Source organism: Barbus barbus, assembly GCF_936440315.1.
Source record: "Barbus barbus genome assembly, chromosome: 19".
Taxonomy (NCBI): Eukaryota; Metazoa; Chordata; class Actinopteri; order Cypriniformes; family Cyprinidae; genus Barbus; species Barbus barbus.
The window spans coordinates 20,849,693-20,863,716 of record NC_136747.1 but is presented as its reverse complement, the minus strand read 5'-3'; the positions used below and the strand labels follow the sequence as shown (position 1 = coordinate 20,863,716).

Sequence of the window (14,024 nt, the reverse complement as noted above, 5' to 3'; positions counted from 1 at the left end):
CTCGGGAAGAACGAGTCGTCTCGAGGAGTGATTCGTTCAGTCGCGCATGCGCATTGCACAACATTCTATGGGTCCTGTACTGGAATTAGTTCACCTCCCGAGTCTTCGGGTTTGAGTCTTTCGTTCATTAGTCACGTGACGTGACAGTTTTGGACAGAGAAATTAGTTAATTTACAACCTTCCTTACAAACGGGTGCATATAGTCATTATTATTATTATTTACTCGTACAGTTATGTGATGCTTTTCTGGTCTCAAATTATTGCTTTTAATTTCTGTCACATGGTTCTTTTCCATAACACCATGTGGTAATAAAGATAATAAGGAGTTGGTTATGCTTTATTTTTATTTTTTTGGAGTCTAATCTTCACAAAATACAATACCTTGTTGTATTTATGTCTTTTGAGTTAACCCTTTAGATTGGACTATACTATAGTGTTACTTACTATACTTTTGTAACATATGACACTTTAGACATTAACACTCTGTACACACTCCTGAATTGTTTTTTATTGTTTATTTTTGTGCCAGAAAAATCTATAGCAACGAGGATAACTATTCCAAAATTAATTTAAACTATTTAAATAAAAAATACATGAAAATTAAAATATACTAAAGCCACAGAGCCTTAAAAAACTAAAACAAAATACTGCACAACAAGCTAGGCTTTTTTTTAATAATAAATAAAATAAATAAGCTTTAAAATAAATAACACTTTTGTGCCAAAAAAACTTTCTAGCTAAGAGAATAACTAATCCCGAATTAATTTAAACAATTTAAATAAAAAATAAATGAATAAAAAATTTATAAATAAATAAATAAATAAATAAATATATATATATATAAAAAATAAATAACCTTTAAAATAAATAACACACTGTGGCTATATTTTAGAACATGCTTTAAGGCATGTTTGCATTCAAAAAAATGAACAGACCATTTTTATTTCTAGGAAAATGCGTATTACACATATTTTGATAATTTTATGATAATTCTTAAATATGATCCAACAAAAAAAATAAATAAATACAGTTTTACTTTATAGTAGCCTATTTGATATGTACTGATCCGGCAAGTGGTCACGTGACAAAAGAATGAACGACTCAAACCCGAAGACTGGAGAGGTGAACTAATCAATTCTGTTTCTGGCTGCAATCGGCCACTCAATTTTTTAACTCTTTATCTTATATTAAAACAATTAGTGATGAAGATTGTAGGTTATGTGATGCACCTATAGTCTTTCAGAAATTACTGTCTCTATTAATAATCTAAAAAGTAACAAATCCCCCGGTACCGATGGGATATCTGCAGAGATTTATAAAGCTTTTAATCAAACATTGGCTCCTTTTTTACATAAAATGTTTTTAGAGAGTATACCCAAGTCTAACAGGGATCCCCTTTTAATTGGAAATTGGCGTCCGATTTCTTTACTGAATACTGATTATAAAATTATTGCGTTAGTTTTGGCAAAGAGGATAAAATCTATTCTTAATAATATAATAGATGAGTGCCAATCAGGTTTTATACCCCAGAGACATGTATCTAATAACATACGCCTGATTTTAGACTTGGTGGATTACTCAGATCTTATTTCAACTGATAGCTTTATCCTCTTTCTTGATTATTACAAAGCATTTGATTGTTTAGAACATGAGTTTATGTTACAGGCCCTGCACAGACTTGGTTTTGGTAGTTTTTTTTACAAATGTGTTAAGATGCTTTATAATAATGCAAACAGTTCTATTCGACTTTCTAATGGCACTTCTCCTAGATTTTCTTTAAAGCGAGGTGTAAGGCAAGGTTGCCCCATCTCCCCATATCTTTTTTTAATAGCTACACAATTTTTATGTTTCCATATTAAAGAGAGCCCTGTGAAGGGAATTTCTGTAGCTGGATTGGAATTAATTATTAGCCAATTGGCTGATGACACAACATTGTTTTTAAGAGATGCCTCTCAGATCCCAATTGCCTTAAAGTCTCTTTTATCTTTCTCAAATGCATCTGGCCTTCTGCTTAATATTAATAAATGTGAGTTACTTCCAATTAAAAAATGTGCTGCATCTTCTATCTGTAATATTCCCATTAAAGAGGATGTCACATATTTAGGAGTCAAAATAATTAAAGATTCTAAGCTAAGATGTCAGGAGAATTTTAACCCAATTATGGAAAAAACAAAAAAAATTAATCTTTGGTTATTAAGAGATCTGTCATTGAAAGGAAGGACTTTGCTTACTAAAGCTGAGGGTATCTCTAGATTATCCTATGCTGCTAATTCTTTATTTGTAGATAGACCAACCTGTAAGTTAATTGATGTAATGTTATTTAAATTTCTTTGGAAAAATAAAACTCATTATTAGAAAATCTGTTATTTTAAATTCTTACAATAAAGGTGGCTTAAATTTTATTGATTTTGATTCTCTCAATAACACCATCCCTCGATATGTCTTTTCACAATTAGGTGGAATACATTTTTTATTAATGTGTAATTTTTCCATTAGTAAACTCCCTATCAAACTTTCCAATTATCATCAGCAAATGCTTTTGGCTTGGAAACTTATTTATAAGCATAATTTCTCGCCACACAACTTTTTTATTTGGAATATTTTACATAAGAGGAAGTCCTTGTTTTTAGAAAATCGGTTCAGTAATGGAGTGATGTTAGTGAACCAGTTGTTTGACAATGATGGCAATTTGTTTAATTATTCTGATTTTATTTTAAGATATCATTTTCCTGTTTTGAGAAAATAATTTAATACTGTTTTAAAGGCCATCTCTTTGGAAATTTGTATGCTTTTTAGAAATAATAACAGTGGCTCATTGATTTCTGTTTGTCCTCCCACTCCTGAATCCATGTGGTTGGTTTGGTCACTTCCTCAGAAATTGTTTTTAACAAATAAAGTTAAAGAAATATCTTATAAATTAATACACAGGTTTTATCCTGTCAAGCAGTTTTTACAGAAATTTAAAAGTGACATTGATATATCTTGTTCTTTCTGTTAATTCTCTTCTGAAACTGTAGCTCATATGTTTTGGGAATGTCCTTGTGTTCAGTCTTTTTGGAATAATCTTAATGCTTTGATTGTCCAAAATGTTTTTTATGATTTCTCTTTGTGCTATAAACACATTGTTTTTGGGTTTTATGTTAAAGATAAGAATCTATTTAATGCAAGTTTTTGTATAAACCTTCTGTTATTTATTGGAAAGTTTTATGTCCATAAATGTAAATATACTAAACTTTAACATCTTCAAACAAGAACTGAAATTGTATTTAAATACAATATCAATGTAAAGAAAGCTTTAAAAACTTCAAGAATTTGTGCTAAATTTAAGATTTCCCCTTAATATATTTGTATCTTTACTGGTATGCCCTCTATCTCTCTTTTTTCTGTCAAATTTAAAGTACTTACATTTTCTATCTATTAATCCATGTTTTTTTTTTTTTTTATTATTATTGAAAGGTACTTTGTTCTTTGTACATACTGTTCTTTTCTGTTTGTTTTCCATCATACTGTATTCTTTATTATTTTTGCAAAAAAAAACTTGATGTAACAGAAAAAAAAAAAAATTCTGTTTCCGGCTCAGACTGCATGGGTTAAGCGTATGGGGCTGTCACGTGATGAACGATCGCCTCAAACCCGAAGACTCGTCAGATAAGAGGTGGTGCGCAAATCATAGACTAAAGACCCAGGCAAACAATGAATTAATATTTTCTGTTTCTTATAGCTTTATAGTTTTGTATTGTTTGTAGTTTGATAAACGTTTGCATAAGTAGTAGATGTGTTTGGAAAGTAACACGTAACATTTGAATTATATTTTGCTAAAATGAAATGACTCGAAAAAAGATTCGTTCATTTTGCTGAACGGGACTCAAAATGATCCGAACTTCCCATCACTGGCGCCAATGTTGTCGTCATATCCGCTTTCGTGCAGCTGCCATCTGCCCAGCCTGGGATCTTGTGTTCTGCAGTGAGGACCATCTTACATTTTTGCAAAATATTTTTTAGTTACATTTATTCATTCAGAAGATGCTTTTCTTCTTCGTCTTTTAACGGCAAAAGATGCTTTTATCCAAAGCAACTAATATTAAGAAGGCAATAACACGAGAGCACATAGTAGTACAGTTCTTCATAAAATAAACGATTATATGCACGCTGACGCGGACAGAAACGTTGTCGTTTTTTTAATGCAATTGTTCGTCTGATATCTGATATAAAGGCTAAGACGTTAACAAAATCTTTTGAGTCTAATCGATGGTTCGCTAATAATGTCTGAATCTTTCGTTCACAACTCGGACTGATTCGGTCCGACGGGTCCGCGAGTCAACAACATTATACAAGAATGTTTCTTTCTATTCATTTTAACACCACTTTAATTATTAAAAATTTCAGAACTATATTTACGTTAAACTTGACAATGTTGTATGAGCGGACTCACTGCTGCAACAAGACTGGGGCACGTTAAGGTGAATTTAACCACAGACTTTAATTAATGGAAGTTTATAGAAAAGAAGAACCTACATATTGCTTTATTGGAACGGTTTGGACGGATTATTTTTGCAAAAACATTTTTTAAATTACAGCCATGCCCGGGTGTAAACCACAAAGTACACAATCATTCAGTTATAATTAATAAGAAAATATTAGTTGGCCAGGGTAAGGGTCGAAGTGATTACGTAATGACGCAAAAGAATCACCGAACCGACTCTTTGTAAGTGATTCGCTGAAGCAAGTTGGACTAGCTAGCATAGCCTTTTTAACCAAAAAGAATGCATGGAACATGGCCAATCAAAGACTCTTCAGATACACACGTGACTCAACAGGGAAGTCCATGATACAGAGTGGACGCTCCTCCGTTTTATGAAAATTATTGATGAATCGGAATCCCCGACTCTCTCTATCTCACTGCAAAGGGTCCAAAGAGAGAAACACGCTGCAGAGCACACCTATATCTACTACAAAGCAATTTGTACTACTGCCGAACAATAAGTCGGTGAGTACATTTCGCACTTAAACATTACCGTTGATGTAAATACATGAATACATACACTGCTAATTTAAGTTTTAAACACGTTTGCTACGTAGTATTGTTTAAACGTCTTATCAATGGCAATCTCCCACAGTAATAGCAGTCAAACACAGACAACATGTTTTCAAACTTCACGATATAGTGCATTGACGCATAAGTTACTCGCGCGCTAAATAGAAAAAAACTATGAAGAATGAAAACGTATGTTCTCGTTTTCAGCCCTAGTACTTGAGATTTTTTCAAACGGTAAAACCTAAACAAGCAAAATAGATATTTAGTCAATAATAGTAAATGCAATAGTAGGAAATCGATAATACAGCACCTTGCTTACAAAATCAGCCGCGTGCGCAAATGAGGCTTGAACATCTTGTTCGCTAAAGCTAGCAGTGATGCAACTGACCTTTTGCACCATTCTTTCTGTTATTTTTATCCCATGAATTCTATTCATTCAGTTTATTGTGCTTTTGTGTGACATGCACAACAAGTAATAATACACTTATATAAGTCATAACCCTTACAATATATTGTCAAGGAGACCACAGATATCATTACTGTAAATATCATCACGACTTTAAAATTAAGGTGATTAATTAATATGGGATGTCCTTTAAAAAGCGTATGAAAGGTGTAATCTTAATTAATTTTCTGATGACAGCATTGGCTAATACCAAGCAACAGCTGTATATTTATAGTATTTACTATTTATATTGAGAATTTGTTATATTTTGCCACAAACTTACCTTAAGGAAAGAAACTTAATAATGTAATATATATCAAAGGATGTGTCTTGTAAATATAAAGATGGAAAAAGCAAAAGATGAGTGATTAATTTTTAAGTTGAAATTGACTATAAACCTGTAATACCAATAGGAAAACTATAGTCTCAGGCAGGTACACCTGTTGTAACATGATAAAAAAAATAACCTAAAGGATAATCTTTGTTGCACGGTTAAGATCAGCTGTGGACTAGTATTCTCTGGTCGTTATTACTAAAACATTTATCTGGCCTTTATTTGGAAGCGTGCTCCACCAGATGGTTTAAAAAAAACAAGCCAAGCCACTTTGATGTTCAACAATGGAAGGCCTGCAAGACTTTGGTCCCTCTAGTGCGAGTGCTAAGACCATTGCTGCTGAGCTCAGTGAGTACTATTTTTTGTTTTGTATTCAATGTCTTACTATCAAAACAAACAACTTTTTAAAAAGTAGCCTATCTGCTTATTTATATTTGAAAACTGTCTTGCAGAGGATGATTTTTACTCCAAGCTTGTTGACGACTTCCTTGGTGCTCATTATGGAGAGCTGTTGGAGCTGGATGAAAAGCCCTGGAAAATCAGCATGTTGGTTCAGATTGGACTGATGAGAGAGGAGCAAGATATTTCATGGGTTGATTTAATTCAGTGGCTCCAAAAGATTGTCCCAATGTTTCAGTCGGCTGATTTCCGAAGCTTGATTGAGAGAAACACCATGACAGCTTTGAGCTTAACTGGAGATGCCAGGCAGAAGTTTCTTGAGTCAGATGTAAACTTTGAATTTGTTGGACCTATATGTGATAGCATTGGAATTGGGAGAAGAGATTTACTTGAAATGTCTTACTTTTCTGATCGTGCAAAATTAACTGCTCTCACAAACGGTCTCATTCTCGAATTGACTAATTTTATTTCACGAGAGAAATTAGACCCGGTTGTCTTGGTGTCCTGGATTCGTAACTTTGAGCCTTTATTTTGTAGTGATGGCAAGATCCAAAGAGCCTATAGGCTCCTACGGTCAAGTCTCAAGAATTTCAGAATACAGTACCGCAACAATCAGAGGAGCCGAAAGAGGAGCCGTGGATTTCTGGATGAGTTTCTTCAGAGTCCATTTGATCTTGCTCCTGAAGCTAATGCTGATGATATTGAATACAGGAGGGTGGCAGTGATCAAAGCACATATGAGGAAGAAACGCTGCATTTCCAGGCATAAACCTACTTCTTCGCTCAAGGAGGAAGATGAACCCATCCGTATTTTGCCGACAGATGTGACTGTGAAAACTCATCATGAACCCAAGCAGCCCCATGCATTCAGTGTTAAAAGGGAACAGGGATCACAGAGCCATCAAACACCAATACGGTCACTAAAGGATGTGGAAGAAGACCCAAGAACCGACACGGGCGACAATGTAACACTTCTTGATATCTCTGTGTTGTCTTGGCAAAAGATTGCAGATGTGAATGGAGGAAAGAACGAAGCTGCTAAGGTGGTTTCACTGGATCTGCTTCAAAATCACTTCTCTGCAATGCTAAAGGAAGATGCTAACCTAAGAACCCTCGATGACAAGGTCAAAGGAAGCACCCATCCTCTAGTGCCACCGTTGAATTTCCTGCGTTACATCTGCCAATTCCTTTTTGAACTCACTGATGTAATTGAACAGCAAATGATGTCATTCGAAAAAGATATTGTGAACACGACGGGCGAGAAACTCGGACGCGATAAGCACCCCAGATTTCAGAGTTTTGTCAACTTCGATGAGAGCGCAGTGACCCGTTACATTCACATGGCTTCGGAAATGTTATGTCCATGCGAGACCAACCCAAATTACCGCAGACACTGGCTTGCTTTTTGCCTTGAAAGAAAAAACCCTTCCAAACTGCCAATTTATAGGTCAAATCGTATCATTAATTACTTTGAAGCAGCCGCTGGACTCATTCACCATCATGAAGATGTTGCTCTCTTTGTATCTGACCTGCAGCTTCTAAATGACGACTCGAATATCCTGTTGGAGAGTGTCAATTCTGACGCAAACGACGAGGCTTTGCAGGCATTGGTCTGTGTGGTTGCTGTTGTCTACCTTAAAGTCTTGGGGCCCATTTGGCAGCTTCTGAAGAGCGATGGAGAATATCCTCTTTTCAGTAGATACATCCTGTGCCTGTACGAAAAGCTCTTGGAATGGTCGCAAGATGCGAGTTGCCTTTTGCAACCAGAAGCCTTTGTGAATGTATTCTTACAGGTTCCAATGCAAGAGGGGACTTTCGAAGGAGTGTTCAGATTTTGCCGTGATAATGCAGAGAACCAGTTCGGTACTCTGATGAAAGCTTGCCTACAGAGGATGATGAAAGCCCTCGCAGCTGTACTAGAGGACAGTCTTAAAGATTTCTTACCTGGCGGCGAACACTGCAAAGATCTTCCTACAGATATAGCCGTTCAAATGGCAAACTGCACATTTTCACAGCTGATGGGCGAATACCCCTTTGGTCACGCGTACCCTTATGAGAAGAACAGGCCTGATAAAACTCTTGGGCAGACCGAGGGTTCAGTTTCTGAAAATGCAGAACAAGAACCTGCTTCCCGAGAGACAGCAGATGAAGCTACATCAGCAGCGGTCACATTGTCACCTGTCAAAACTATTCAAAAACGCTACTCCATCTTTGACGGAGCAAATCTAAATGCCACAAAAAAAATAAAGGTGTCTAGACTAAAGCAAAAAGCTCAGGATCACATTTATAGGAAAATGATTGTTGGAGCAGTTTCAAAATACGGTGGCCCATGTAAAAGCAAGCAAGACATTGAACGAATGCTCACAAAACTAGAAGGGGCAAGCCATGCGCATATACGTGAGGTCATTCGATGTGAGCTGAACTACCAAAAGAGCATCTTGGGTTCCAGAGACAAAAAGCTAACTCACATAGAGTTCTCTTTGAACGACATGGTTTCGACACTGAAGGACATGCTGCCAAATGAGAGAGTAATAGTTACATCACCAACTGAGAATGTGCTTGATCACACTGAGGTTCAAGAGACCCCGATTGAAACATCATCCCTAGACCCCCAAAGCACAGCCACTGGTCAGCAAACTCAACAAAGGCATAGTATTGATATAAAGAAAACAAATGTTTTTGGCCCTTGTTACAGGGAGAACTTTGACTTTCTCTGATTGTATTTTAACCTGATAAAAATGTTGAATACATTCTACTTGCATTAGTTTCTTTCTTTGTTTTCACATATGGTAAACATCTTTGTTGTCAGATGTTCTGTTACTAACAAGCTTGTTCTTTTACTGGAATACTAGACATTAGTATCACAACAGTTAATTAGTTCATTGTTTTTTTTGTATAGAAGTTGCATTACAAAATAAAAATGTTTGTAGCAAAATACTTGTCCTGACTTTTTTTTTTTTAATCAAAATTCTACTACTACCAATAATAACAATGATAATAATAGTAATAATAATAATTATTATTATTATTGGTAATCTACTACATTATTTTTATTTTGCATACTACATAGCATAAATAGTATTTATATAATGTTATGTATATATGCGTGTGTATATATATATATATATATATATATATATATATATATATATATATATATATATATATATTATACAAATGTTCTGAATCACTATGAAATTGATGTTTTGATAAACTTATTAAGGATGCATTCATTTGAGAAAAAGTGCAGTAAAGCATTTATAATGTTATAAGTCAAGTGTATTTTAAAGAAATGATTGTATTTAAATGTTCTGTTCATTAAAGAATCCTCCACTTTAAGCAGCTAAAATGTGATTCATCCATCCATACCGTTTTTATTATTATAATTTGTTATCATCCAATATTTGTTGTTTTTTTTTCTTTTAAATTTACATTTGCTATATACTGTATATTGCTTTGCTGTACAGTGAACACTAATAATTTAGCACTGGCAGTTGAACGAACATTTCAGTGAAACTGAGAAGTCATTGACGTTTATTAGTTTTAATTCAATCCATATCAGATGACACAGTTTAGCATAAGGAAAGCAATTTACTTTGACTATTCTATTCTTTCTAATACAGTCACAATAAATAAGTGTATTATGTACAGTTAAAAACATGGTTGCTCTAACTTACTTGTGCCCTTTTCCTAGACATATAAATGGCAGATACATGGTGGAATCATGCCATCGTTACACACATTCTGGTGGCTCTGTTTGGAATGGGCTCATGGATCTCTGTGAACTCATTATGGGTTGAGCTGCCGGTGGTTGTAGGTGTTCTACCTGAAGGTAAATAGTGTTTTAATAAAACTTCAACATGTGCCACCACAGCTGTACCTAGTAGATGCTGTATTTATCCTAATGAAGAACTTAAAACATGTCTTTTCTTTACAGAGTGGAACTTGCCAGCCTATATTTCAGTGCTGATTGCATTTGGGAATTTGGGTCCAGTGGCTGTGACTTTAACCCACCACTTTGCTCCAGGATGGCTGAATGAACGCTTGGTTATCCACATCATACAAGTGCTAGCGGTGGTTGCAGCTGTGTTTCTTGCTCTCTTTTGGTCCCAGGTGGTCACAGTCGCTGGAGAACCAAGATCTGTCCCGTTCCTGCTGCTTACTTTTATCCTGTCATTTGTCTGCTGCACTTCCAACGTCACCTCCTTACCCTTCATGTTCCGTTACCCCCCACAATACATCCGGACATTCTTTGTCGGACAGGGTCTTTGTGCACTCTTTCCCTGTGTGGTCGCTTTGGGTCAGGGTGTAGGGAAACTAGAGTGTGTTGAGACGGCCAACGGCACAGAGCCCCACTATCTCAAAGAAAACTTCTCAGCTCAAAACTTCTTCTGGTTCTTGTCTGTGATGCTGGTGATTTCTGCTCTCTGTTTCTTCGCTCTGACATACAGAGTGGTAACTCCGACTGTGGCAGAGGAAATTCCAAAGACTGAGCAGGAAACAGTGAAAACGGAGGAAGAGACACAACCCTTACAAAATGGAGGTTCCCCGGTTTCTGAGGAACAAGTTGAAGTTGAAAAACAGGCACCTGTTGTGGCCTTCTGGACGTCACGCAATATATACCTGCTCCTGTTGCTGGGAATATCCAATGCTTTGACTAACGGTGTGCTGCCGTCCGTGCAGAGTTTCTCCTGTCTGCCTTATGGCACCATGACCTTTCACCTCTCTGTTGTTTTGGGCAACATTGCAAACCCTCTGGCCTGCTTTGTGGCCATGTTTGTTCTACTTAGGTAAGCGAGTTAAAGTTCTTGATGACTTTTATTTTCATAACAGTGCTTAGTGGCCCTGTTAATTTAAATCAGGGTTGTCCAGTCCTGTTCCTGGAAGGCCACTGTCCAGGAGAGTTTAGCTCCAACCCTAATTACGCATGCCTGAAGCAGCTAATCAAGGTCTTACTAGGCATATTGGAAACTTCCATGCAGGTGTGTTGAGGCAAGTTGGAGCTAAACTCAGCAGGACAGTGGCCCTGATTTAAATTCTGCTCATGTACAATTTGTCATATGATTGTGTGGTGTAAGTATTATTAATTTAGTTGAATTGTTAGAATTGAAATGGATGGTTTCATTATAGGTCCAGCATTGGTCTTGGTATGATGTCACTGGGAGGCTGTATTTTTGCTGCCTATCTCATGGCCTTGGCTGCGCTGAGTCCCTGTCCACCACTTTTGGGAAGTCAGTCTGGAGTTGCTCTAGTGGTTAGTAACTGCATGTCATTATTGAGTGGAAGTGGAACTAAGAACAAATCTCTCAAAATCTTAAAAGTGCTGTTTGCTACACCACTGAACTACCACGTGCAAAAGTGGTGTAACTGTTTTGCCATTTTGGCTGTTTCATTATCATATCATCTCTAAAGATTTGATAAAGAATAAGTAATATAATTGTTAAGATGCTTGAAAGATAATATTTATAGATAATTATTGTGAAAAGGGGTCATTATAGCAATATTTCAAAGAAAAAAAGTTGGAATCATCAAATCCTCTTATTTTAATAGTTGTGTACAGCTGAAGTTTATGGGGAAATTGTTGTATAATTTCTTCTTATACTTCCATTATAAATGCACTAAAATATTTAATATAATTATTATACTTAGCAGTATTCACTTATTATAACATTTATTATTTATAATTTTTTTAAATATTTTCTAGGGTAAAAGACATCATGCCACAGATGTTCAATAGCCCTTAACCTCTATTTTCCTTTAATTATTGATTTATATTACAAAAATAATGAATGAAAATACGTCACACGTTCAGTCACCACACATAGTGTACACATTATCTGTAAATACAGTATAAAAATAATTCTGTTAAACTATATGGAGAATATTAGAGCCCATTTATTCTCATCAGCTTTAGTTTTTTAACAGAAGCCTGTAATTTGTTCTTCATTCAGATCATATCCTGGATCATCTTCACCGGCTTGTTCTCTTACCTGAAGGTTGTAGTTGGGACTCTGCTTCACGAAGCAGGGCATGCAGCTTTGCTTTGGTGTGGAGTCTTCATCCAGGCTGGCTCTCTCATTGGAGCTCTCGTGATGTTCCCTTTAGTCAGTGTGTACCAGGTTTTCCAGCGAGCCCAGGACTGCACAGACAACTGCAGTTAATATTACAGCACTTGATTTTACACTCACCCTATGCCTTTATACAACAGGTATCACTTATAATCTAACATGGAAAAAGATAGAAAACCTGATGCCTTCACAGGACATTTCGAGTTCCTTTCAATGCAAAAAAAGAGCAACACTTGATCACATTGCTCATCTTTGTTACCCGATGGCACACTGAGAATGTGAAGAATATGTGGTTGATGCATTTGAGTCATTTTGAATGTGTTGTGTGAACACCTTGACCTCGATCTAGATTAAGTGAGAAGTGTTTTCATGCACCAAGACAAGACACCTGTGTTTGGATATCAGAGCAGGTCTGATTTCATAATGGAAAACCTTGGTTTCAGCATATGTCAGCAATTGTTCAGACCAGATATCATAAGTCAGCGATCTATAACTCAAAATACACTATCCAATAAGTACACTTAAACTGTATGCTTCATCTGTGTAGTATTATACACAGTATTTTGTTTATTCCCAACAGCAAGCTGGTCATTGCTGATGAATGCAAATCAGGTAAGTTTATATTGTTCCTAACTGAAAAAACTATGCTTTTTATGACTCCAAGATGAAATTGTTTTGACGACCACAAGCAAAGATGTGTATCATCACATTCCAATATTTCTGGATTTATATTTAGACACTCAACTTTGTCTGCTGAATATCTGGTTTAGTTTATCTGTAAAATTTTCATGTACATACAGAGTCTAAATTTATTATTGAAAGTGTCTAACCTGTCATATCTGCCATGTGTGGTGCTGCCATGTTTTAGCCTTTTGATTTTGAATGTTTTAGATTTGAGGCCAGCTAATCTAATTTTGCAGCTGCTGGTATCTTGCACTTACTTTGGTGACAGTTATCAAAATTTTAAAAATTTTGTGTGTAATTTTTGGCATTTGGCACTAATTGTATAAATTCAAAATATAAACTGTTTTAAAATCAGATTTAGTTCTATGAGAGCTGGAGATTTGTGTTGAGCACTAACTGCATTCCTGACATCTTTAATTAAAGCCTTGATTTAAACTCTGTTAATTAACTGTGCACAGTATATCAACATGCTGTTGATATATTTTCAAAGAAGATTTATTATATGGCATAATAGAACTATTTAATGCTGTTTTGAATATGTTCACATGTTCTTATGCACTTTTTTATGTGCTGCTGTTATAAGATCTCAGAGCTTTTTGAGTAAATAAATGGTTCGTTTGACGACAAAGAAATGTGAGTGTGGTATGAAAAAGTGGAGCTTATTCTTTTAAATAAACAAAAATAAATAACCTAAAAACTGAACTATAAAAATGTAAAACTACTACTTCACAAGTGTTTTTTTTTTTTTTTTTAAACAGTCATCAGCAGTTATATCAAGTCCCTTTTTACTACATTCTTATCCAACATAATGGTTATAGTTAAACATTTACTGAAGATGTGATTGGTCAGCTTAGTAATTCCTGCCAGAATGTATGTAAGAAAACAGCTCTCATTGCTTACTGATGTTTTTATCCCCAAAATACGAATGTTAATATTGCATTTAATAAATGTATGATTAATGTCTTTTTCTGACTTGTATTCTGGCATTATAATAAATGATCTACAAATTACACATTAATTATTATTTTTTCCTTGATAAAACATCAACAGACAGGTGCCA

General features: G+C 35.4%; 1 protein-coding gene across 2 annotated transcripts; it reads left to right on the top strand.

Moving 5' to 3' along the window:
* Nucleotides 1–3,457: 3,457 nt before the first annotated feature.
* Nucleotides 3,458–14,009, top strand: LOC306885679 (solute carrier family 52, riboflavin transporter, member 2-like). 2 transcript variants are annotated; one of them, XM_079442365.1, is made up of 5 exons: nt 3,458–4,987; nt 9,907–10,044; nt 10,150–11,002; nt 11,343–11,466; nt 12,164–14,009. In XM_079442365.1, exons 2-5 carry the CDS (start codon nt 9,915–9,917, stop codon nt 12,371–12,373), a joined length of 1,317 nt encoding a protein of 438 aa, XP_079298491.1. In that variant the 5' UTR covers nt 3,458–4,987; nt 9,907–9,914; the 3' UTR covers nt 12,374–14,009. The 2 variants fall into 2 exon arrangements, with proteins under 2 accessions (XP_079298491.1, XP_079298490.1); XM_079442364.1 differs by lacking the exons at nt 9,907–10,044; nt 10,150–11,002; nt 11,343–11,466; nt 12,164–14,009 and adding exons at nt 6,044–6,162; nt 6,267–9,155.
* The last annotated feature ends 15 nt before the right edge of the window (nt 14,010–14,024 follow it).

Coding starts and splice junctions, on each gene's coding strand:
- LOC306885679 (XM_079442364.1), top strand. CDS start 6,099: ATGGAAGGCCTGCAAGACTTTGGTCCCTCTAGTGCGAGTGCTAAGACC. Junction 6,163..6,266: donor GACCATTGCTGCTGAGCTCA/GTGAGTACTATT, acceptor ACTGTCTTGCAG/AGGATGATTTTTACTCCAAG.